Raw genomic sequence first — 26,972 nt, 5'->3', positions numbered from 1 at the left:
AGTAATGGAATCTGTCCTCGATCATCTGCACTCATAAGCAGCCAGAACTAGTGCTGGCATTTCTTTCTCTTACTAAACAGGTGGATACAACAGCTCTTTGCAGGTATTGAGCTGATAGCCTTCCCAGGTAGTTTGGGGATACACCTGATTGATCAGTATAGTTAGGGAGGGTTTCAGCTGGGGGACTTCACTTGTAGCAAAGTCAAAAGCAAATTTCTGGGGTGTATTCAAACTTACTAAGTTTTATCTCTGGTAAGAAATTTGTGTAAATTTTCAGTGCTTCTGAGTTCAGTGAGAATGTTCTTCCTGAAAACTGACAGAAGTAACATCCCCATTTCCAGTGTACACTGGCAGGCTTTGTAACTATCTCGAGGTAAAAGTACCCTGAGTAAACATATGAGATTATCAATAATTAAATACATTTCATAGTCCCCACAGAAAACAGCTAACTAAAAAGGGAAGTCTCTGTGTAAGCCACAGTACAAAGCAGGCTTATTTTGAGAATTGAAGGCTGGTTCAGCACCTCTAAGGTCAACAGTGTTTTTCATCAGTTTGTGGTCAGTATCAGATTTTGGGCATTAATTAATCTAAGGATTTTTACTGTTGTTGCACTCAAAATCTTTTGAGTTGGTATAGCCTCTGTAATTTTATTTAAAATGAGAGACTGTTTAACCTCTGTATTCTCAAAGAAATAGTGTGTAGTACAACGAATGGAATTGCTAAATTTCTGGCACTTTGCAGGCTAGGCCCTTGGAGAGGAAGCAAGTTGGGGCAGAAGCAGTCAACATGGTGGATGCATGTATTTATATAAAAGACTTCAGATAATTGTTATGCTTCTGTGTGAGTTGGTAAATCCACAAGATCTCTATAACTGATCATGAGGAATTAAGGTTGTGATTCAGCGCCAAAATCTGAAATGACTTTTCAGAAGCCTATAGTGGAATTGGATGTTGTCTCTCAATGTACAGATAAATGGCCCTTATCTTTAAAACACAAATAAAAATTTAATGCAAGTTAAATATTAGAGATGGGGAGAGAAACCCGCTTACCCACATGTTACCAGTTTTCTGTGTCATGTCCTAGTCTCATTAAAATGTTTGAGGAAAGTGGTCTTGAGAGAGGAGCCAACAGAACAACGGATTCTTTGAAAGTGTTTGAAACAGGCTCTGCGCTGGAGCGTCATTTCCATGCAGCCTGTGCATAAGCTGGTCATTATTCTCAGTGTGAGTGTAACAACAGCCCCCGCTTCTCTCCCCGGGCTGAGCAGAATTCTCTGTGTGCATCCTATCCAGTCATTAACCATCAAGAGGAGGTGAAGAAAGCTGTTAAATAGGTTTGCATGGAGGGCATATTTTTTAGAAGAGTTTTCCACAGATAATGCTGGAGGTAGAGACTTCTTTTCATCGGATTTGTAAATTTTTTTTCCATGTTAAATATTTTTATCTGTAACTGTAATTTAGACATACCCATGAGGTTCTTGGCCCATGAGGGTTAAGGGCTAGGACATGACCAGGACCTCAAAAAATCTTTGAGCTGGAGAAATGGATGCTTCTCCAGAACAGTCTGCCAGCAACCTTACACTGCTCTTGGGTACGAGACAAGAAGGCTTTGTAGGTCTGCATTACTCTAATGAGAGTGTATGAAATGCGACCACGTTTCCTAAGGACTATTACTGTATTTTATATTTAAGGCCCACACAACAACTTCAGTGGTTGGCATTTCATTGCCTCAGTTGTGTTTCAAATATTAAATTACTTCCCCTTAAAGAGTTTTAGTGTAAATAGTCAAGCTGATAGAGACCCAGGAAAATCACATACAAATACTGCTTTCAAGAAAATGTGTTAGGTTGAACAATGGTGCACTCGTTTTCCTTTGAGGTTGTAAATCGTGTACATCTGTGCCAAGACATCTTGCTGTTGTGCTGCATTATACAATAGGACTGCCTGTTTTGTTCCTCATAATAGGTTCTCTTTTATTTTGAGACTAAGAACTGCAAATTCAAGAAAAGAAGGGGATGTTGTATAACCAGTCATGCCTCTGGAAGTTAGGCACTGCCGTGTTGTCCCGTACGCTCCTGAACAAAAGAGGGAGCAAGAGCTGGAGCCACGTGGCTTTGTTCCTGAGTGACCGTGTCTGGAGTCACTGCTGTGCGTGGAACTGGGCTGTGTCAGCGTGCTAAGTGTGCTTGTGCCACGTCTATCAGGTCCTGGAGCGGCTTAAATGGAGGAGTGTCAACTGTGGGGATCCAAAGTATTTCTGAGTATAATCGAAGTAGAGCTTTAGACATCCAGGAAGCTTTACTTACAAAAGCTTGGGAGCCTCAAACATTTTTCGTATGAGCTGTAAGATGACTTGCTAGACCTGTCTTGATCTAAAGCTGAATGACATGAGTGTATTTGCTAGCCCCCCCTTGACAGACTCATCTGCCATGTGCACTGTGCAGTAGGACTTGGACCCTTTATGAATGTTGCAGGAGTCATTCTCATTTGGAAACATGAGCCAAAATAAAACTGCCTGGGAAACTTCATTTGTGCTCTTTGAACTGGATGTCCACTTTCTGCTGGGATCTTATATAGGATTCTGCTTTGATTCATTTGTGTTTCTTGGGTCTTGAGATTTGTGTGTAATGTCTATGAATGAAAGTTTTGTTGGGTGTTGCTCAGAAATACCAACTGAACCTGAGTGGCAGGTTTTTGTACTTTGTCCTAACTGTTCTGATCAATCAAACATCCTGTGTTGCACCAGCATTAAATAATGGTATTGACATATTTCCCCTATAAGTTATCTCCAAACAGCTAATGAATATGTAACAGCTGCATCTTCACCTGACAGTTTGTCATCAAATTTCTTCTGCTGGGGAATGAACAACTCAGCTCTTAGGTAGGGTTGGGATTTATTCTGAGCTATTGAAGGCAGTGTAAGGGTCTTGCAGACCCAGGAGAAATGAGTGTGTGTCAGATGAGGAGTCAGAAAACAGTTCACTTTAACATCCCTTCTTCTTCCTGCAAGTTTTGCCAAAATAGTCACACGAGTAGCCATCCCCTTTTCTTTGAGTAAGAGCTTTAGCGAAGTTTTGAAGGTTTCTAACACCTTGCAATTCATGATGCAGTAACTAAATCAGAGTTACAATTCAAGTATTTAATGATCATCTGAGTAATTTATGTAACTACTCTGAGATGATTGAGTCAAGATTTCCTTCTCTGTTCAGTTTTTCATATTATGCCACTGTCATTGGGCCATGTGACACTTTACTACTTGCTTGTTTGCTCTTAATAGAGTAAGACAGAATTCATTATTTGTGGAAACAAGTTTCCTGCTTGGAGTTCTTGCATGTATGTGACGTAGCATCACAGTCATACCGTCTTCTGAGCCTGGAAATTAGGATAGCTTGATTGTTACCATCGCAGCATCCGTAGGAACGTGCCTCAAATCCCAGTCTCAGGTACATCTCGCTCATGCTACCTACTACGACTTAGTTAAGCCAGAGCAAACTCTCCTTTATGATGCTTTAAATTATTTTTATAAGTTCTGTGCTATGTCCTTATTGTTGCCCTCTTTGAACATAGTTAAGGACAGTTGTTTCAATTTGTGGACTTTGTTCTGGTATTGGTATTTTAAAAGGTCTACCTCTGTTCCTTTCCTTCTTGCAGCTGTAGGTTTGTTCTCTTGTTTTATTGAGTTTTTTTCCTTTGATTGAACTCTTTCAGTATGTGGCTGCTAGTGTGTGAATCCAACTCAGTGTGGCAGACTTGTCTTCACAGGTGTACAGTTATTACAAGTGTGTCGTGGGCAGGTGTTCTTTAGTTCTTACCTCAGAATATGTAAGGCACAGATAGTATTTTCAAAGCACGTTAAACCTGCAGAGCTCAGAACTGAGCCAGATCTTTGGAGGCAAATGTTAATGAAATGCTAAGGTAAGAACCTTGGTTCTCAGTCTTTTGGGGGACAGATTATAGGTGATGTCATTCAGCACTATTTTCATGTAGTGCAACATTACTAATGGGAAGGACCAGTTAAAACAGCAAAATAGAGCATATTTTTAAGCTTTTTTTGACAGTTCCTTCTTGCATCATTTAAGAAGGTAATTGATTAAGGCTGACTATATTTTGACCTCCAACTTTATGTGATTTTATTGTTCCAACTAAATCCAGGCGTTAATCTGCCTGTGTCTTTTATGCAGCCTCATACTGTTGCTCTTGAATCATCACCCTCACTTGCAGGATGTTGAAAGGTGTTTTATTTACCTTTGCTAGGAAAATCTGTAGGCAAAGCCCTGGTTTCTCCAGGTCTGCTACTGGTGGTCCTAGATAACAGTGTGTTTCAGCACAGGCTTCCTCGTCAGGTAAATGACTGTAAAGACTCTCTAATGAACTCTGCATTAGTTATGGCTCGCTCAGCTGGCATTTAGGCAGCACTGATCATACCTTCCGGAATATACCTGGGATTGGGATCTGCTGAGCTGCCATCTGGAGCTATATTGATATGCTATTGCAGAGACTCCTTGCATTGTTGCTGCTGGAAGGGTGGTTCTTTGGGTTTTATTCATCTGAAACTCTCTTAAAGACACGCTCAGCTGAGTTAAGGGGAGAGCTGTGTACATATGACAGTGCATGTAGGCAGGCATTCAATGATGTATTGTCTCTTTTAATTACCATTCACCACTTTCTGTGTTGCCCTTCTTCATTCCCAAAAGCCTTGTGGGATTTTGTGGAGATTTTTAGTTTGGGATTTTTCTAAGTAACACAAACCTCATGCATATAGGACTTGATACTTATCACTGAAGATAGTGATCTGTTAAAAATAAATCTGGTTTTTTATCTTTGTGAGTCAATAAATGCATAATGTGAATGTAAATTTCTTTGAGATACAGACATTCTTGTGTTCTTATAAAATGTAAAAAACTAATTTTGGATTTTTTACATCTTCAGTACTTAACTATTTTAAATACTGAAGGTTTGTCCAATATACTTAAAATGTCAAATTTATCTAAAGCAGTTGGTAAATTGAAAGAAATTTATAAATAACTTTGAGAACAACTGTATTTTTTACAAATACATGATTTGATTAACTGGCCTTTAAAACTGTTGGTTAGAATTCATGCAGCACAAATATTTAATTTGGCACATTAAGGTTTAGGAAGTCAAACTCTTTGCTGCTTTAGGAGACTTGGGATGTATTTTTGAAATTAAAATATCTTCCTTTTTTGGCTCTCCATAAAGGTACATGAGTAGATTTTGTGCATAAGCAATAGATATACTTTTAAAATTCAGTTAAAGTGTGAAGCAAACCTTTGTGTGACTAAGCAAAGTGATGCAGTGAATGTGATAAGATTGCTGGTAGCTCACTGTCAGCCTATTTGCTGTGAATTCATAGTACTTTTAATTTAGAATAAGTTTTTTTTTTAAACCCTAGGTTTTTCTTCATAGGGACTATAAATACTGTATTTTGTCTCTTTAATCACCTAAACCCCTTTTCCACAAAATGAGGTGGGTGTTTCCTCATAACAAGGAAAGAAGTGCAGCTGCTAAGTGATAGATGTTTGCTTTCGGGTGGCTTGGTGCTGCCATTTTGAGGAGACAGAGAAAAAGCACTGCCTGCCTTTCACTCCCTGGGAGCTGTAATTTGAGGCTTTAATTTCCCTGGCCAGCAATTTTCATAAAAATTTGACAAAGGCAATAACTTTTCCACAGGTTTTATTGAAACTGGAAAGTAGTTTCAAAACGCAGTGTGGCAGGAGAGAGGAAATGCTGCTGAAGTAGACTGCTAACAAAGCTGCTTCCTGGCAGGCTGGTGGGAAAACCACTCTCCTTGTCCTCTGGAATGAGGAGACTTGAGGGTGCATCATGCAGCACTGCTGCTCAGCCCTACTTATTTTGGAGCAGTTGATGTCAATCAGGCAACCAGATTTCAATACAGCTGAAAGGAAAATGGAATACAGTTGTCATCCCAACAGATAACCTGCCTAATTGTGTTTCATCATGATTACACAGTAAAACAAAAGACTTGTGGATGGAGAGGGCTTGATAACGCCCTAAGCCAAATATTTTGTAGCTAATAATATATACAATATATTATAATATACACAATATATGCAGGTACGTCATACTGGTCTGTAAAATCCAGTCTGGTTTTGGGTGACATCGTGAACTGTAAAAAACCAGTGATTTTTATAGTAGATTTCATATGTCTAATTAGGTTTGGAAAATAATGTAAGGAAAAGCTTCCAAAAATACGTGGACATGAACAGCAGGTGAAATGCTGATTAAAGTAGTAAAATACATATTAGAATACTAAATGGGTCAAAATGCTATGTTAGACATTAAAATCTAAAGGGACTCTGAACTACCTGGTATAATGCCACATCTGGTTTTAAAGGGTAGGTTTATAGTTGGTGCAGATTCTGTAGGTTGAGTTTTAACATGTAAATCAACTTCCTTGTTCATAGCTGAAATCTTTTGAAAAGGCTGTTTACTTGTTTGTTACAATTCCCATTCAGAATAATGAAAGAAATGCCTAATCAGGCAGTTTGCTCACCCAAGGTGAGCTAAATATTTAATAAGGGTAACTTGCATATGCATGTTATTGTACTGTACAACAAAAACACAGATTCAATATGTCTCTTATATTCCTTCCCCTGGCAGTTCTCAGCAAGACTCTTAATGTCCTTTTATTTTCTTCTCTGGAAAGCTGCCTGTAGTTGGCTTGTAATACCAAACACTGTGAATTGTAATCCTTTCAAAAACCAATGTGGGTATTAGATAATTTTAAAGAACGAGTACCATAACAATAATCCATATGCAGGGAGCGTTTTATAGATGGAAGTTTGCAATACACAGAAAATATTTTTCAACTATTATTTTATTACTCCTTTATATGGAGCTGAGAGGAATAGAATATGAAAGGTAATAAGTACTCAACATCCTCCAGGTTAAGATCCAGAATGGATTAAATTTAAATACTGGTTACAAGTATACTAATATTTGTGAAAGTTCTCAGTTATGAATAAGAATCATACCTTTAAGGAAATAATGTAACTTTTTCTGATGCCTCTCGTAAGTGGAATGCAAGTGATTGATATAGCTGACATTTAATGTTTGGCATGCTTCAGGGAGTTTCTGCCTTATGTTCAGTAAAGTAGTGTTTGTTTAATGAAGTCATCTATAAACTACGCTAAAATGCATAGAAATATACTGATACTTCATAAATGTGGCATAACTGAAGAGTGTTCACAGCTTTGAGAGGTATGCTATGATGTTTTGGGGCTTCCTGCCCTTTTTTTTAGTTCTTTAAACAGAAGACTGACTTTGGCTCGAGCAGGCTTGGCCAGTTTCCTCTCCTACCACATTGCCCAAAAGGAAGCTAAATTAATTCTGTCCATAAGAAGATTAAAAGCTGATGGGGTGGGCAGATGTTTTATTTTCTCCAGGGTCAGGGAAGTAGCATGAGGTTCTCTGGCAAGTCTGAAGATAATAGTTGTGGGGGGGAGAGTTTTGCTTCTAGTTAAATGACAGAAAGGCATTTATACCTTTCTCTAATATGTTTGGTGTGCTGTTTGACATGATCTTGGTGGAAAAAAAAAAAAAGAGATGTATTCTGGGTTTATTTTATTAATAGTTCATTAATTTTAACAGTCTTGTGAATCTGTTACACTTCAGTGTAAATTTAAGAGTTACTGTGAATTTTATTTTGCTTTTGATTCTTTGTTTTTCACTGTAAAGCATTTAAAACATTGAACTTTTCCATGTATGAAGGTAACTGTGTATAATTTTGGGGGGAGAAAAGCCCTCCTGTGTCTGAAACACAACCTTTGTTCTTCCTGGTAGCCTTTGAGTCTCTGTCACTCAATACTCTTCAGGACACAAGGATCTTGTGGAACTTCCTCACAGCTCTTTGTTGTAGCTCTGAGCTCCCCAAAACAGGATTTATTTTAAAGGGTTAAAATCTTAATTTATTTTTCATTTGTAATTAAACACCTCAGGTCTTTCCAGGGTGATGCTGTTGCCATCTGAGTGTGACCAGGAGTCATTAGGGAGTTAGGAGTTTTGATAATTGTCTGCATTTTCCAGTTAAAGCAAATGCTTCGCAGTTCTGCCATTCACAAATAACCTTTTCTCCTTAATACAATGGATGATGCAATCTAATATGGCAATATACAAGTTTTCCTTAAGGCTATATCTAGATCAAGGCAATCAAGCAAATTAAAGCAAATTACCAAAGTGTACAGCATCAACATTCATAAGTTACAATGCATTAAATTGCCATTGGCTGGTGATGTCTTTAGGAATAACATTACTTTGGAGAGCTGTACGTAGCTTAATTTCCTTGGTTTACAGTGAGTGAAGGCCAATTTACTCCTGCATTGGAAAATTCATGTGGGAATTCAGTGCATTTAAATTAATATGCTTTGACTTCTCACCTTTACTTGAATCTTGATAACCCTCCAGGTCATTGTTAGCCCGTTAAGTTTGGGATCAGCTTCTCCAGAATGTCAGATGCAATTCCTGCTTCTCTTGTTGCTGAGGTCCCATTTCTTAGTGCTGTGTGTCGTTCACTGCTGGCTTGCACAGGATTATAGATTTGATCTGCACCAGAGCCACAAATAAAATGAAACTACAGCTCTTCACTCCGGGTAGTAATGGCTGGATTACACACAGCCACAGTGGTATTTATTAACGAGCCTCTAAAGACTGTGTGTTTTCCAGAATGCACAGTTCAGGATCATCTGGATTTGCGTGGACATTCAGCAGTCAGTACTTTGGAATTTTTCATAATGCACTTGTTCTGTGTATATTAAAAAAGGAAGAAAAAAAAGTTAAAAACTGTAGACGTCTTTTTGAGTTCTGGTTTTATTTTGGTTGGCAAACCCCAAGGTAATTGGTTTTGCTTTGGGTTTTATGTAGGATGTTTGGGGTGTTTAAGTTGAGAAAGGAATTAAATCACTGTGGTTGCTTAACAGAGAGACTGTTTATTTTAGGGCATAGTCAGTGCTTTCACACTTTACTTCAATTGTCATTACACAAGAAAAACCACTGATTTCCAGTACTTAAACTGATGAGTTGAAGCCTACCACTTAAAATTTCTCCTCTCATTTACTTCAGCTGCTTAGGGCAGAATATTTTCTCTTACAAGTGCTTGTCCTGCCTGTGTATTTCCTCCAAAATATTGATTTCTTGGGTTTTGTGTCTTTTATCTCTCTGTTTAATGGACAGAGATGTCCTATGTAAAATTTACAGAAGCACCTCCATTTCAAAAGTTTGTACTGCCCATTATTCTACATGATTTCTGCTGGGTTTTAAAAATATTTTTCATTTAATGTAGATAGCAGCAGCACAGTAAATGTACTGATATTCTCCCATACTGCATATGTGGAGGATGATGAAGTCCCAGGTTAAAACATCCCTAGAGTTGAATCTGTGTAGGTGAATTTCTGTGTTCTCTCCTTACATTTTTCTGTAAATGGGGAAGCTCAGGTAATATTTCTGTGAGTTGTTGGCTAAGTTTCATCAACTGTTTAGGGAAGGAGTATTGGTAATGACAGGTCCTAATCAATATTTTTTTATACTTCTTGGATTTTTAAAAATCTCTCGTGGTACATTGGGAAACCATCGAAACAAGTCAGTTTGATTTGGTCTTATATCTGACACCCCTGTTAAGCAAAAACTTGGTCTTCACCATTTCTTGTGATTTCTAAAAGACTAAAGCTTGTCAGTCAGCTTTGAAAATATTTTGTAGAAAATTCAGTGAGAGGGGTATTTTTTAGAAGCAGGCAGGTTTGTCATCTCTTCTGGAAGGAATCTTGAAAAGGTGATGTGTAGTGAGTTAGTGTTCACTTGTTTGAAACAATTCTAGTTAAAAATTTCTGTGATTGAATGTATAGTGTGTTTTTGAGGTGTTTGGGTGAGGAGGGAGATTGTTACAGCGTTTGTTTAGAAAAATGCTTAGTTTTTTGTACTGCATTTTGCAGAGACTTCTGGTGGATTACAATATTATCTTGTTGATAACTTGGGAAAAAACTTCAGCTGTGAAGAGGTAGTTAAAGGGAATAACTTTTAGATAAAAGGGAAACAGGACAGCAAGACAAGAAAGCTTTATTAAAAGAAAAATAATTCCGTTTTTGTTGACCTCCCAAAAGCCAGGGACAGACATATTCTTGTCTGTATTGACCACTGAAACAAATGAAATGCCAAATGTTTTAGTTGGTTGTGGTGGGAGGCAGCCTTTTTTTTTTTTTTTTTCTATGGCAACACATCTCATTGTCATCATTTTTCACTTCAAGTAACTGACAAAGCCAGTGTAAAATATGTTCAGCAAATATGTAAAGCTATTTTTGCCCAAGAGTCTGGAAGTGTCACAGGAAAAAAAATAAATGGAAACTGCCCAGTGCCTTGCATTGTACATCTGGGTATCATAAGTAGTGGGAAGGCCCTGGTGGAACTAATGAAGTCCAGCAAATCCAAGTGGGAGGTGCTGCAACTGGCTCAGGACAGTCTCAGACAGGAGCACAGGCTGGGACAAGAAAGCAGCCCTGCAGAGGAGGACTGGGAGGTTCTGGTGGGAGCTCAACATTGGCTCAAATAAGCCAGTGGTGCAGTCTGTGCTCAAAGCAAGCCACTTGTACCCTGGGCTGCATCGAAAGAGCGGTGGGCAGCAGGTGTGGGGGGAGGGATTGTCCTCTTCTACTCTGCCTTTATGAGCCCCGTGTCCAGCTCTGGAAGCCTCAGCACAGGAAACATGTGGAGCTGGTAGAGCAGGTCCAGAGGAGGCCACGAAGATCTCAGAGGGCTGGAGCACCTCTGCTGTGAGGACAGGTGGAGAGAGCTGTGGTTGTTCAGCCGGGAGAAGAGGTGGCTCCAGGGAAACCTCGTTGCAGCCTCCCAGTACTTAAAAGGCACTTACAAAAATGAGGGTGAATGACTTTTTACAAGGGTAAAGGGTGATAAAACAAGGGGGAATGGTTTTAAACTAAGAGGGGATATTTAGGTTTAGATTAGATGTGAGGAAGACATTCTTTACTGTGCGGGTGCTGAGGCGCTGGAAAAGATTGCCCAGAGAAGATGTGGGAGATCACAATCATCAGTTTTGTCATGAACATTCCAGGATTTATCCATTCTATGAGTAAATCGAGGTCTTAGGAATCCAAGTACTGTATTAGTGCTAATCTTTGTAAGTCCAAGAGAAGATTGTGATAAGAAATGGGGAGAAAAACCTTCTTTATTCCATGTAAAATATTTTACAATGAAAAATTTTTAGTCAAGATTCATAGGTGTTTTTTTCTTACAGAATTGGAACAGGCAAAATATTAGTACTTGACTAGTTGTCAGAAGGAGTCTTAGAGGCAAAAAAAAAAAGTAGTGCTTCTGAAAAAGTCTCAATAATGGAATGTGTTCAGAAGATATTAGTTAGCAAAAGTGTGTTCATGTGTGTAAAGTTTTTTAATGAATAGGAGGACGGGTAGAGAAGAAATGTAATTGTGTACTTTATTGTAGTTTTTCCATTCCACTCTGCTGCCATGAAATTTGGACAATAAGTCATTCAAACTCTTTGACTTCTACTAGTAGAAAATATGGAACTTGTGGAAGGGAAAACAATAGTTGAAATAATTGAGGGACCCAGACAGTGCACTTCTTAATGAACAGGACAGCATTATATTTTATTCCGGTTTAAAGCCTCCAAATTATTGTCAGAAGGCTGTTACTCCTTTATTAACTTTAATGAAAGTTGGATGTCTTAAGTTGTTTGCAGCATCCATTTCTCAACTGGATTTTTGTTAGAAAGAAAATCAGACTGGATATAGCAAGCAAACCTGCCTGCATTCCAAAAAGGGGATCATTCACAGCAGGATAGCATGAAGTAGTAACTATGGCTTTTCAGTCTGAATACATTTTAATTTTTTAAAGTAAAAGAATTGTGGTTATCATCTGTCATTCTTCCTCTAATTGTCATTTTTTTACCATTTTGAGAATTCAGGGAAAAGATCAGCATATTTAAGTAATGTGGATAACTTCCAAAGTAGTCAAACCATCTCGAATTTGGTGAAATAATAGAAGTAAAGCAAACTGCTACATCAGCATTCAAAAATTGTCTCTGATTTGAAAGACAGAATGTTCTTAGGACATTTAATAGAGACATTAATGAAAATACTTTTCTGTTGAAGATACATTTATTTATGAACTGTGTGATTCCTGTGGGTTTGTTGAGTTTGGGTTTGTGGTTTGCTTCCCCCCCCCCCTTTGTTATGCCTTACTGTGAGTACAGCATAAGCTTTGTAATTTGCTTTTTGAGGAACAGATGTTTTAGTTGTCCCCTCAGGTATGTGTATGATATTTACTCTTATTTTAGAGTCTTAAGTAACGTTAAGAGTACCTCTGAATTGTTATCTTATTGCTTTAAATTTTTGGGACATAAAAAATGTTACCCTTTTCTACATTTAAAAACAGTCAATAAAATCCAATATTTTAAATTATTCAAAGCTGATACAGTGGGGAAATTGGTTATTCTCTTGATTCAGAAGGCTGGATAATTGAGTTGAATTTTTATGGCTACAAAAATCAATGTCTAGGTGGACTTTGGAGGAATGCCTATAAAAAGGCTGGCATTTGCATTAAGTAGCAGCACTGCATTTTTTGACTGAGTCACAGATGGTGTTTTCCAGTGTTTCATTTTTTGTTTTATCATCTTGCATCAACCTGTAGGTTATGGCAAATCAGGTTCATTGTATGACGTAATTGTTTTTTTCTTTTTCATACTAAATTGGTGCTTCTTTTGACAGTGATGACAGTGACACACAAATCTGGAATGAAACCCACAAGACTGGAGGTTATTCTTGTTTTCAAAACAGTCCTTAAACCTCAGCTTGTTTAAATGCAGGATATGTTAAATATTTAGAAGAGGGAGTGAACAAGGTTTTTTGTTCTCCTTGGTGGCTTCTCTGGTATTTTGTTAACAAAGGATTTCTTGTGGCAGCTGATTTTTCTTGTTTTAAACTTAAAGCTTCCAGAGATGTGGGAACACTTGACCTTTCTGCAAGAAAAGATGGGGTGGGATTGTGGTTTTTCAAGAGTGGAGGGATTTAGTGGTTTTAGGATGGCATAGTTGTTTTTAATTTTTTATTTAATATAAAACTTTAAAAAGTGTTAACAGGGAAAGAACTGGGAGTACTTTACTTTCTGAGGACTTTTTTATGTTGAAAAGATTCATCTCTTAGATCTTTGCAAGCATGACTGTTTCTTCTAATCTCAATTTTTGTCATCATGGGAAATTTTTAAGGATCTCACACTGGTTTTGGTTTCTTCATCTTTCTTAGTTGAATATACTGCAAGACAGTATCAAAGCTGGTATCCTTAAAATGTTAGGATGAGAAATGTGTTTCACACACTTCACTTTTTAATGAGGTAAAGAAAAAGAGACTTCTCCGTTATGCCCACACTGAGCATCTGGGAGATGAGAAGAAGTGGTTTATGGAATATTCATATTAAACAGCTGAAATGCCAATTAATATTAGGTAAAACTAAATAGACTAAAAGGAAAGGATGCCTTGTTCTGATGCCCTGGCTCTAAGAGGCACATTGTGTATTCTTCAATGCACTTTGGCCTCAAATGAGGTAAAGCAGCTTGCAGTGTTTTGTTGTTTTAAAAAGTGTGTATTGGTTACAATCTGATAAAGATTGTGAAAAACCAGTGGTTTTTCTTCCTCCTTCTGTTTTCTTGAGCAAATGATACCTTGAAGGTCAGCAACAATTCAGTCCACACTTCAGAAGGCATTTTCTTCTCTCCAGCCTTCCCAGGCGAACGAAAGCCCTTTGAGAACAATCCCGTCAAAGATTTTAGCAGTCTTGACTTCTCCGCCCTGCACACCGACTGTGCACAACTTAAGCAGTCAAATGGAAACCTCTGAGAGTACATAAAGCTTTAAACCAGGAGTACTCCCTGTGCTGGAGCAACCTTTTTTTTCTTTTTTTCTTTTTTTTGGAGTGGTAATTCAAGGTTATTGTCTCGGTCAGAAAGTTTTGACCAGAAAAGCACAGTCTTGAAAAAAAGCGAGGGGAACAGTTCATACCCTGTGGTTATGCAGCAGTTAGCTCATGAACCCAAATGCATCATTACTATCATTCAGTTAGCGTTATCGTGAAAACTGTCAGATTTAAATGCTTAAGAGAGCTCTTGTAACTGTTGCCATGGCGATATCAGAACAGCAACGTGGTAGTTTTCATCCATATCCCGTGTTCAGCTAAATTCCTTTGCAGTCTTTTAACGGTGAAAGGAAGGTGCCATACTGTACCAGGCTTGATTTCTTTTGAGCCAACCTGGAACAAATGAAGACTGAAATGAACTCATTCTTTGAAAACGAAATGTAAATCTAGGCACCAGTGATCTAGTTTGCTTTGCTTTTGGTCTGCCTGGGCGCTGACAGTCCTATATGTAAAATACTTGTGGAGTTACAGACCTGCTGCTCATGCCATTGTGTCACATCATGCAACTTGGTTCAGGCTGTAATAAAACACATGGGCTGCAACCACAAGCTAAAAATTTTATTAGAAGAGTGGATTTACCTCATAGATTCTTATTTTCTCTGTAAGTGGATCACTAGAATTCCAGATCCAGCTTTCTAATTTGGCCTCACTTTTGTAATGCTTTCCACTATCACTGAGCCTGCCCTATATTTCTAACCCTGGTGGTGTGGATCAGCTGCTGAGTTTTTAGTGTCACTCTGTTTCCTGACCTTCAGGCACCTTTTAAACTGACCTGCTGCAAGAAGTTGTTTTCCACAGCCCTCCCCCAGTCTCCTGCTCTGGAAAGCCTTCGACTTCCCTCTTGCTGTGGGTGCAAAGCAGGGGCCACGTTCTCTCCCTCCTGACCTCCGTTTCCACAGTGTAGCTTCCCTGCCTCCCTCCTTCCCCAGAGCTCCCACATGGAGTGGCTGGGCCTTGGAAAGCAGAGCTGGAGAAGGGAGTAGTGATCTGTAGTAATCCAGCCAGTGCCACGTGTAGTAGGTGCGATCAGCCACCTGAAGTGACAGTGGCCAGCGAGGGGGGTGAGGCTGCGCGCCACAGACCCACCTGCTGCTTTGGGAGGGCGACCTGAAATGATGGATAGGTGCGGTTATCGTGGCATAATTAAGCAGTTGTGCAGTATTTATTTGTTTGTGCAATTCAGCAGCATAAAGTAGGGGTTGAGAAATGGTATTTAAAATCGGACAGATACGTAAACAACTAGTGGTGTTTTTGCAAATGAGTTACGAGCCTGTTCTTGCTCACAGCACAAATGTAAGAAGTTGTATCTTCTATATTAGCATCTTTCCTCTCCCTTTCATCTCCTCCCAGGAAGTTTTTGCACATTGCAGTGAGCATTCATTCAAGAGATAAGATGTTCTTGCACTGTGGGATTATGTAGGTATTTTAGATTGAAGGATTGTGTTAACATATTGGGAAAATTAGTGGGAAGGGGGAGGTAGTCTAAAATAATGGCCTTTGGGTGCTTTCCTCCCCTCCAGTGTCTGATTTAGCATGGATTTGGAGACAGTTCTGCATGTCTGATATATTAACATGTTAACATATTCTGAAAATATTTTGTAAATAAGGACTGACACATTTTTTATTACTGCATTGCAAAGAAGAGCAGATTTTAAATTGCTGTTCTAGTAAGGTTAACCTGAAAGCCAGTCTGTCTCACCTCTTCTAGATCACTGCCATCCCATAATTTTAAGTTTATAAATTTAAGTGAAGATCTTTGTGGACACTGAATTTTCTCTCAGACCAACCACTGAAACTTGGAAGTATCTTTACCTATAATTTTCTTCAGATTAGAACAGAATGTGAACTTTACCCATGAAAAATTTGTCAGTAACTGGGGATCAGTTCTACTACACTAAAACCTGTAGTTGTGCATTTTCCATTCTAAATATATTGATGTGTGATCTCCAAATAACATCACTCATTTAATTGGAGATGTGAAAGGAACAGTTCTGTTGTTGAATAACAATTTTTTGTGGGACTTCATTTTGGTCCTATGGTATCAGTTTGTAAATCTTTATTTAGTTGAAAGTTAAATAAATAGGGGAAATTATGGGATTCCAATTTCTGATTTTTGTTACCTTGGTAAGGTTTTTCTTTGCCATAATGATTGTACTGATGATGTCACAATTTTGAGCCATTATGACTTTTTATATTTGTTTTCAACCTGAAGTAGACATACAGAGAAGTAAAAACATTTTAAACAAATATTATACAAATTTCTATATTCAGTGAATAGTTATATCCTTTTTTCCCCTTTTTTTTTTTTTTTTACTGCATTGCAGACATGTTAGAATTTTAGCTACAAGTTTGTATCCTATTGCTAATAAAAATGCATTTTTTGTTGTGCTTTGTGGGGAAAGGAAGTGAGAGAACTTGTCCAAGATTTTAATGATATAAATAATTATTGCACTATTTTTAACATGAACTGGTTTTGTATTCTAGTAGAGTGAGCAAATTGCTTAAACACAAGCTAGAAAACATTCAGAGAATGGAATGTAGAGCTTTCATTCTGTAATTGCATATTTTATCATACAAGCTTTCCCTTTTGTTTCTGCAAGCTTTGCAACAAACTCTGCAAGAAAACAGGACTTGGATGCAAACAATTTGAGTATCAGCCTGTGGCTGTCTTGGTAAGGATTCAACTATATTTATAGAGTAGCTTCAATTCATAGCCAAACATTAATAAAGATGTTAAAAATTATGTTGGACCCTTAAGAGGGCATTAAAAATGGCTTTTTATTTAGCTTCTTATGCTCCTCACTAGTATTTTAACTAGCAGGAAGTTTGGTAGGCTGAACTCGTGCTGTGGTTCTGCCAGGCTTCGGCGGATCAGCGTCGTGTTTGAGCTCCAAAGTGGAGCGCCCCAGAGGCTCTTTGGCTGCCAAACTTGATGATTCAAGTGCCAAACTGTTTACGGTTTCGGTATTAACCCTTGGACTATACCCAGAAGCCAGGAACAGGGTTTTGAACTAGCCAGAGTTGGTGAGACCCAAGCAGAGTACATTGCAGTATGGCTTGAAGGCGCTGAAGGCAGGGAACAGTGGTGATGTCCCCTCCAGGAGGAGGGATTGTGCTCTTGGCAGCACTACTCAGGGAGAGGCCACTTAGGGGATCGTACATCTTCCAAAACTGAATACCCTGCAGTAGTAGCTGGTTTTAGACACTCACTCTGGTGGTCTAAAATTGCTGCTATGGTGTAAAGCTTGCAGAGAGTGAACTTGAGCCAGGTGGCTCTCAGCTGGGCTGTTGCTGTGGCCTGCGTCAGCTGGAAGGAAGCAGGCAGATTGAGTGTGGGAGAACTACTAATGGCTTTTGAAAACACTCCCAAAGACTCTTTCTGAGGCAACTCGCACCTCTGTCTTACACAAATGCCAATAGTCATCACATCAACTAAATGTATGGACTTTCAACCTAGTTGGAGAAATCTCTGCAGAAGAGAGATTTAGTACTTTTACATGTATTTACTTTTAGTACTTTTAGTACTAGTTAGTACTTTTACATGTATTTACTTTCCCCAGAAACAGACATTTCTGCAATTTGAATTGTCTTGGAAATGCACAAATGTGTGATTATCATACCTCAGATACTGCAGAGGACAACATTTAATGGAGGATCGCCAAAAAAAAAAGGGTGATGAACAAATTCCCATACCCATCATCCCTAGGAGCTCCTAGAATTGCTTCAGAGGTGCCCAGTGCATTGCAGTCTGTTCACACGTGTAAGCTCCTGCAGACAGACAGCCCTAGAGCTGCTGAGAGTGCTCCATAATATGATGTGTCTTTTCATTACAAAATAAAAAACCCTGCTGTGATCTGTACTGTGCCTGGTATGAAAACTAGGCTTGAAGGACTGGGGAACACAGTGTAATAGCCAAGTAATGCTAAAGCTAGAAAATTTATTTCTTCCTGAGCAGCTTGCCCATAAAAAGTGAAGTCTTAAGACCATAAATATAATCAATTTTATTAAATAATAAAAGTACATCAAATATTTGTATTTTATCCAATTAAAAAGTCCCAGTCAAACAGAAAACTAATTGCAGTTCCATCATTTGCTGCTAAGTAAGAGGTGGGTATTGCTTACCCTGGCACTGTGACAAACAGTGATAACCTGAATTTGATACAACTCTGCTGTAACTGTTGGAAAATAAGCTTTAAAAGTTCTGTTTGATAGAAAACTGGAAACCTGTAAATAGATTTAAGCTACTTCTCACAATTTATTTTCAGTGGTACATGCTGTGACTTTAAAATTGCCTAGATTTTGTTCTTGCCCATATTGCGATTTGGAACTCTCAGTCTTTTTATGACCTAGTCTTTCCCACCTATAAAGTAAGGTGTGTGGCTTAATTTTCTCTAGCAGATGTATTTTCACTTGACTGATCCTTGGTTTTTGGCAGGGAGGAAAGAGCAAAATCAACAAATGTTTGATTGGTTTTCTCCCTTTTTGGACAAAACGAAATTTTGTCAAGAATGAGACAAGACCCGAACTAACACGTTACATTTCTGACCAGCCTTTCAGTTACCTTGAAGTTGTGTAGGGAAATTAACAGCAGATTCAATGAATTTGCATGAAGGTTTCTTTAGGAGCTGGCCCTGTGACTTCTAGAGAATGAAGTGACTTGTAGTCAGCTCTTTAAAGAGAATTTAGGTGCATCCAGAACACCACTTGCATTTCTGAAGGTGATGTACAAAGCAAGTCCTATGAACTCTGATTTCATTCATCCCTCCTTCCTAACCAAATAAGCAATCCTCCCAAAACTGAACCTACTTCCAAGGAGTATTTCCTTAGTGCTTCAGAGTCCACTGCTATGGTAGTGTCTTGCTAAATTGTGACATTGCTAAGTGTCTTTTACACTAAAGTAGTGTATAATAATTGTAGGTAAAACTGATCTGCCCTTTGTGCATTTACTTAGTTTTTAATTTTTTCATTTTATAGCAATTCTAGATAACAAGAAATCATTACATGGAAGAGAACTAGAGCTATGAATGCATTTTTCTAAAATAAAATTTTAGTGTGGAAAATATGCTCAATTATATTTTATTGGCACATAAATCAGCAATTGTACCACCAAGGTGTGCATGCTTATTATTGCACATTAACACAAAAATCCTTAATACCATCTTTTTTTTTTTGACTCAAATTTACTGGGAAAACCTTTTGGTTATCATTTCATAATATTACTGTTATCAAGAACTATACTTTCTTTTTTTTTTTTTTTTTAACTTAAAAAAATAATTTCCAGACTCCACTATGTGATGGGGATCAACTGAAGGCTGTCCCATGAAGCTCATCCATGTTCACTGTACATGCACTCAGCAGTATTTACAGGTTGCACGTGGGCAGAGGGAGCCTCGTCCTTCTAGTGCAGTTTGCGGTGGCGGTACCTGCCTGCTTTGTCTTTCGCTGCGTTGGCGCAGGCATTGTGCTTATTCTGTTGTAAGTGGTTCCAGTATTTGATCAGTTCACTAGGTTGGAACTGATGGGAGGTAATAAGGTGGCTATATTTACAGCTGGAGTAAGAAACTCGCCAGTGATTGAAGACAAACTCGTTGGGTGGAGGCATGGGGTCAATCCGCAGCTTGGCGAGACAGATCCCCACGTAAACGTCCTCTAAATGTAAACGTCTGATGCTTAAGGAGACTTTAAAGATTTTTTCTGCTAAATCTCCAGAAAAAACATACCCAGTTCCAGAGCAGAACACAGGATAACGTTCACTTGGGTACAAATCAGGTGGCATGTACCACTTACTATCCTTGTTCCTATTAGGTGCGTAACCTCTCATTAAATAACCTGTAAAATACTTGTGCCTTGGAGGAAGTTCTGGTTTCAGAAGCTTGTGTATTAAATAATCAGTATTGACAAACATATCACTATCAGTTTTCATAACATATGGAACATGTGGGCAGTAAGTTGCAACCCAGTTCATTCCCATCAGAGTTTTAATGGTTAAATTATAGTAAGTGTCTAAGTATTCTTGTTGAATGATGTCGTGGTACTGCCTGCTTTCCTCAAGGATGGTACGCTGGAGGTATCCATTTATCTTGATGCTTAACCCCAACAAAAAAATGCGAACAATTTGGATGCCAGGTGTCAGGCTTTCGTTACCCCAAGTTTGCCGAATAGCTTGCCTGGCTTCCACCTGGCCTGGCTCTGCAGCTATGAGCAGTATTAGGAAAGGGGTCTTCTCCTGGCACTTCTCAGGCTCGTTGATGACGTATTTGAAATGATACAAAGTCGGGTGCCCAGTACCCTTCTCGTTGTAAATACTTCCATTGGCGCTGAGGGTGTTTTCCAAACCGGTTACTCCCTGTGGAGACAGATCCGTGTTGTTGGGGTTGGTGACTGTTGGAGGCCTGAGCGTCTGAGGAACAGCATCTCTCCACAGGTTTCTTAGAGAGCTGTGGTTCGTCTCGATTTTTGTAGACCTAAATCCTCGTATAGTGTAAGCCATGGGATTTTCTCTGAATCCAGCCCTGCCTGGCAGCCAGTCGTGATGATGAAAGAACAGAAACATAGCAAAAAGAAATACCAGGGAGATCAGGCCCATGAGATGGGTGCGAAACAGAGACCTTTTGGTATTCCAGGTCATCTTTGCAAAGCAGCAGTGTCGTCTTCTCCACTGAAGCATGTTGTAAGGATCCAATGATGGGAAATGAGACGATGGTCAAGCAGAATGCTTTTCCGATTGGTTTTCAATCCGCTGCTATTCTTTGGTATTCATTTTCTTTCGTTCATGTTGAGCAACTGTCTGCAAATGGCTCACTCTGTAAAGAGTAAAAAAAAAAAAAAAAAGAGAAAATCAGAAGCTTGATATTAACATAAAATTGAGTTTTTTCTTTTTAAGAACACTCCATGTCAATAGAAACAAGATTTGATTTAAAGCCAACCTTGTTTTATGATTTAACTTGATTTGTTAGCTTTTAGAAATGCTTTTTTTTCATGGTAAAAGTTTTGACAAACATCCTGGATACCAAAGATAAAAAGGAAAAAAAAAAACCAAACCCATAATTGATCAAGTTAGCAGGCAGAAGTGTGAAGTAGACGTAAATAGCTTCATATACACTAACTGTGAAATCCTTGTACGGTGTTAGAGAAGGACTGAATGAAAAAGCCTTGATAGCAGATGGAAGGTTTATTGGCATTAATTAAAATTGATTTGACATGCAGAGGCCAGTACGGCTCTCAGTTTAAAACCCCTTTTGCAAAATGGTCATGTGCTGGTGGTGGGACAGACGGCGCAAGGTTGATTATGGCAGAGCTGTGTTAGTCACAGAACACTGCCTAGCGTGTTTCCACCGGCCCTGGCTGTGTTCAGAAAGTCAATGAGAAGATGCACCTGTCAAAATTAATTTTCAGGGTCCAGTAACCTCAGTGCACAGCCCTCGGATGGTAATGCAGGATAACATTTTCGGTCACCTTTCAGGCACCTTTAACCTTCTACTCCCCCATCAAGGAAAATACTGAATGGAACCCTTGGCTGTGGTGACAGGCTCACAGGAAGCCGAACTGAAATTAAGCTGTTGTTTTTTAGTAGGCAGAGATCTTGGGTAGTGTCGTATTAACTGGAAGTAAAATTGCACAGCACTAAGTTTCTGGCAAACTATCTGATGACTGTGATTCTGGGTTTTTTTCTGTATTAATGTGTATGTAAATGCTGTACCTCTTGTATCAGTCAGAAATTTCAAGTAATTGTGATCAGCAGCTGTAGCTCAAAGAAAAAGTGCCAAAGTAGCCTGTGCTTCATTTTCTCTTAAATTTTTGTTCATATTCAGGAGCAGAGTCAATATGGCAGCTTCATGATGCTGCATATTAAAAGCTGATCACATCATCTCGTAAATGAACCTTTCACTGCACAGTAGCAATTCGTTTGTGATTTTCAATTTGCTCTAATTTATTTCTGGGCCCCAGGGTTTTGTATAGGAAAAAAGGATGACAGCTGAACAAGAGTCCATAGAAAATGCTATTTCTAATAGAAATGTGTAATTTATTAATTGCTTCGCTATCTTCTAAAACCAATATTTGGATTAATTTGTGCACTTAAAAACTAAGCGACACGTTACGTGGGAAATGACAGGATTTAACATTTGTAAGGAAGCGGTTTGGAGGTGTCAGTCGAACAATATTAAATCGCACGTGTGCGATGTCACATTGAGCGCGCCCGGTTCCCGTCGGGGACTGTTCGTATTTGAGAAGGGCGGGGCGAGAAGTGCGGCCGAGGTTTGTTTAACTTGCTGCCCGTCCGGGTGCGGGGGGAGCGGGAGGCGCTCCCGGACCGGGAGCGGGAGGAAGCGGGAGCCGCCCCGGTGACCTCCGCCAGGGGGCGCCATCGCGCGGGAATGGTGGCCCGGGAGGCACTCGGGAATGCTCCGGGAACACTCCGGGAACACCCGGACACCGGCCCGGGGAGCCGCCTGGCTCCTCCCGCCCTGCTGCTGCTGCCCAGCGCTCATGCCTTTGGCTTTCAGGGTTGCTGGAAGTATTAACGATTTTTTTTTTTTTTTTTTTAATCATTTGGGGCTGATGCCACTTCCCGGAGACTCGGCTGCCTCCCTAAAAATCGTAAACATTTGTGTCTAAACTGTGCACGTTGAGAATTAACCTGATGCGCCACGTTTATGCTGCTTTAACTCGGACGTTTTCCTTACGAAAAGCCCCGAATGTGAAGGGCTCGTGTTTGTCTGACCGCTTGAACCTGCTTTTGCCTGCTGAAAAAACAGAAGCCTCCCCTCAAAACTCAGAATTTTCAGTTTCTCTGCAGTGTGCAGGGAGTTCTCTATGAACGCTCAGCTGCTTGGGAAGGATATCTCTGCATCAGCAAACATAAATGCCACTTCAAGGGATACTCTAGATCTCAGGGAAGTTAATTGTTTGATACCAGGCTGGAAGGCAGCAGTGGGAATTTTTGATTAATTATCGTTCCATTGCATGCTGACTCAGTTTAGGAAGAAAGTCAAACCCAGAATTTCACCAACGTGGAGTAGCAGCTAGAGTTCAGATCGATTTTGTCACACCGAATTGTTCCACTTGCACAACTACAGTCATTAGATGGAACTATTTCAGCAAATATGAGCTGCCCTGTTAATCTGTGTTTAATCTGTAATTGAGGTAGTATTTTGTAGTGCACCTACTTTGATATGGCAATAGGTGCAAGTGAGAGTCTTAAGTTACACAAATATTTGTGTAAATGAAAAACTGTTTTCAGGTGCTGTCTTTCCATGATGCACTGAGGAGTTGTCCCAGGAAAGGCACTCGTAATGGCTGAAACCTTTTTTTATTAGGCTGCATGTTCACACTGTGCACATGAAAATAAGTTTTACACTGAGGGATGGAACTAGAACCATAAGAAATTTCAAGAGAGTCATATTTCCTTGATTTTTTCAAGGTAGGAGTTTCTTTCAAAATCTGTCTCTGCCCTTTAAAAAGGCATTGTATGAATAGGGGAAGGACTCACATCTATTTTTCAGCTTCATAAAACTGTTGACTGAAACAAAAGTCAAATAACTTGGGCTCATTTTCTTTGCAATTTATATGTAAAACATTTCAAAATATACAGTGGGATATCAAGCATTTGAAATACAGCAACAACAACTGCACCTTTGAAAAAATACTACATGCTAGGATGCATTGTTTAAAAATAGTGTAAAACCCTGTCAATAGATATTAAACTCACTGTCGAATAGTAAAATAAAAATATTATTTTCTCTCACTTACTTAGGGTTAGAGCATTCCTGCTTTTGCCCAAATACTTAAAATTCTATTTCACAGAAAGCTTATGAACAGGCACCGACTATTGACAGTAGATAAGAAAACCTAAGTATAGCAAAAGGTCTCTCTAACGCTCACCTTGTCCTCTGAGAGTGTTGTTGCATGTAACTGCGGTTTGAAGATATTATTCATGATAATACTGCTTCATTTTTGGCACTTGACAGTGCAGTCACTGATGCATTATCAAATGCCAAATATATAAACTGAGAATGCCTCTTGAATTTTTATTTGTGGTCTGTGCTCTGCTGGTGTTTTGGTTCCTGGTACTTGCAGTTCTGCTCTATAATTACAGCTTTGCAAATTGAAGCATTTGACTTCCTATTCACACGTCTTGGATTTTCATATTTTGATTAGCTCTGTGGGCAAACTCTTAAATTAGAGGGAAGAGTTCAAAAGGCAGCCTGAGTTGGTATTCTGATGAACAACAGCAGCAGTTGCATATTGGGCCTCAGAGAATGTGCCTGAGTTCCCTTACAAACTCCATTAATCTTCTGCACAAAACAGTGCTTGGGATAAGGTTTGATGTGCAGGTTTTTAAATGTCAAGATACGAAAGTCTCACCATGAGCTAAGTGTGCTTCTCCTGGAGTATTGCCCGAGGGTACATTTTTTTTGTTGCTGCCTTAAAAGTTCTGTGAAGTGACTTTATATTCTGAATGTGTTAAAACTGATTTGAAACCAGTGTCTGTTATATGCTGCATCTTTAGATTTGTGAACTCTTTCCAGCTGCAGTTGTTTTGTTCCGTGTTAGCATTGCCTTGGGCAAAGAAACCACATTTATATTGACTTTTAATGATTTATTATAGCATATTGGTAGATTCTGCAGATAAGCACTTTCTTTCTGTGGTGTATTGAATTGCTATAGATTTAAGGTCTTAAATTCGTGCAAATGTTCATCTTGTTTGTTTGCCACTAGTGGCAAAGTATTTGAATTTCAACAATAAATAGAAATGAATGGCAATTAGATGGAATGTCATTTTACAATCCAAGTTAAACAGTTGGTGTTTTTATATTAAACAGAAATTGCAGTGATGGCAGGAGATAAGTTACGTGCTTACCATTTTGAGTGTGTAGTGTTTGAAGGTTTCTTTTTGGGGTGTCAGGGGAGCCTGATGTTACTTGTAAATCGTGGTGCCTGTTTGCACTGCTGATGCTTTAAATCATACCCAATCTTTTGCACGCTCCCAGTTTATGCTTGGCTGATACTGGCCTGATGACATTTTGCTTGTGTTTGGGGGGAAGAAAAGCAAGTGTAAAAAGGTCTGGAGGGACTGTTAAGGTAATGTCTTTTGACTGCATGGTCTGTTTTAATGGTTCAGTGCTCTTAGTATGTCACATTATGGCCATTTCACCAGTGCTTTAAGATTACTTCAGATAAGGATTAATTTTGACCTAGTTTGAGAGGATTTCTAACTGGTTTTTCTATTTTGGAGGGGTTTGAGTTTTTAATTTCTCAGTTAAAAGCAATCATTACAGTAGCTACATTATCCCTCTAATCCCTCCTCTCCAGCCGCACCAACCCTGGCAGACTGTAAGCAGCGCGTTTAGCGAGTGTAAGGTAGTGACATTGTGCAGGGGGAGAGGAAAACCTGCTAGAATTCTTTCTCCCTGTTCAGAGCCAGTGTTATCTCAGGGCTCTGCAAATTAGGAGCGATCATTATCTGTAATGGCTGAAAAGGTAACAGACAAGCGAATGAATATCACACACAAGGGTTTGACATACCTTCCTTGGTCAGGCCATTTATGGTGCGAGGATTATACCCACAGAAAATAGTTTTGGCACGCCATCACTTCAGCAGAAAAGATGCTATCGACCATGCGCACATCCCCCCACAGCCCTGCTTCCTGCGGTCGCTCCCCTCGGTATCCACTCTGTCCATCTGTCTGCCCGTCGCCGTGTTACCTTCCTCGCTTATAAGTGTCGTCCTTGTCTTGGGGGCTTTTTGTTCATCCTTCAAACAAAAGGACAGTAGTTCTCGTTTCTGTTCGGAGCGGGGCTGTCTGGCGCTCACAGCCGAGGCATCGGAGCTTTTTACATCTGGTGTTTCCCGTGTCGGACAATGCAGTGCTGTGTTCTCCTCTCCTCAGTATCCATATTTCTAATGGTAGTGTTAGCAGGGAGTGCTAGCGCGTAGTGCTTCAGCTGTCCTCAGTAATAGGATTTCCCTCTGTTCCTTCCTTCATTGTTGCTAGGCAGTAATAGAAATGGTTTGGAGCTGTTTTAACCCAGAATTGTGGTGTATAAAATCCATTCCGTAGTTCTTCGGCTGCTGCACAGGCAGGCAGCAGTTTAAATGTGGGCTTTGACAGATGCTGTCTTCTGACAGAGCAGAATTTAACGTCACTGCTTGGCTGAATCCCACGTGATTGTTTGCATTCATTTTGACTAAATCCAAAGGCAGACAGGAAGCTTTACAGGCTCTCGCTCTTATTTGATAAATGATACATACTCAGTTCATGCACCGTGGTAGGTGAAGAGTATAAAAATTGTATGATTATTAAGTGAACAATTGAGGGTTTTTACAGATTGTTTTCACTTTTCCTTGACACTGTAACTTATGATTCTCTAGGGGATTTTTAATGCTAGACGTTCTATTCCCCTATTCCAAAAGCTCTTCTGCAGTGCAAGGGAATTATAAGCACTTAGATGCTGAAGCTTGATTTAACCCCTTTGGCTCTCTTGGAGTGTAAATCGCTTGTGCCTTCATACCAAAATAAAAATAAAAATAAAAATGTATTGCTTTGCTCGTATTTCCTTTGCACATGCTTACTCTGTAAAAGCTGCTTTTTGTTATCTTAGACTGTTCAATTAAGCTGAACAACGCTGAGGTATAAGGACACACTGTTAAGCTACCTCTCTGCTGTTAATGGCTTTCTGCTGTGGTAAAGCCTGAAGTCTGGCATTGCAGAGTCGGGGGCACTTAATTTCAATTATTGATGAATCTGAAATGTCTTTTGTCTGTTACAGACATACCTATATCATAGAATGTGCCTTTCTGGTCCTGAGGAAACTTGTATTCCTTTCATTTCTCTCCTTTCAAAGACTGACCCTTCTATGCTGAGGCATCTTATTCTATTTACTACATAAGTAATAGACTACAATAGATAGCTCAGACAATAGAAAGCTAGTAGGATACTTACCCAGGTATTTATTAGTCACTGTGTTTATCCACTCTGTTTTGAAAAGCTAATGACTAGC

At 39.3% G+C, this 26,972-nt stretch overlaps 2 protein-coding genes across 2 annotated transcripts in view; one reads left to right on the top strand and one right to left on the bottom strand.

The window, feature by feature from the left end:
- The window catches only part of CDC73 (cell division cycle 73), a 104,463-nt gene that overhangs the window by 37,921 nt on the left and 39,570 nt on the right, over window positions 1-26,972 (top strand). The gene's annotated exons all lie outside the window — the stretch shown is intronic.
- LOC126635399 (beta-1,3-galactosyltransferase 2) lies at window positions 17,948-26,087 on the bottom strand. Its single transcript, XM_050306616.1, has 2 exons — window positions 25,497-26,087; window positions 17,948-20,773 (listed from the first exon to the last, which is right to left on the bottom strand). The coding sequence occupies exon 2, from the start codon at window positions 20,635-20,637 to the stop codon at window positions 19,369-19,371; it is 1,269 nt and encodes a 422-aa protein (XP_050162573.1). The 5' UTR covers window positions 20,638-20,773; window positions 25,497-26,087; the 3' UTR covers window positions 17,948-19,368.

This window comes from Myiozetetes cayanensis, unplaced genomic scaffold (assembly GCF_022539395.1).
Source record: "Myiozetetes cayanensis isolate MyiCay16 unplaced genomic scaffold, myiCay2020 scf12, whole genome shotgun sequence".
Taxonomy (NCBI): domain Eukaryota; kingdom Metazoa; phylum Chordata; class Aves; order Passeriformes; family Tyrannidae; genus Myiozetetes; species Myiozetetes cayanensis.
The sequence above is the reverse complement of the archived record's forward strand: the minus strand, read 5'-3'. Positions and strand labels throughout refer to the sequence as shown.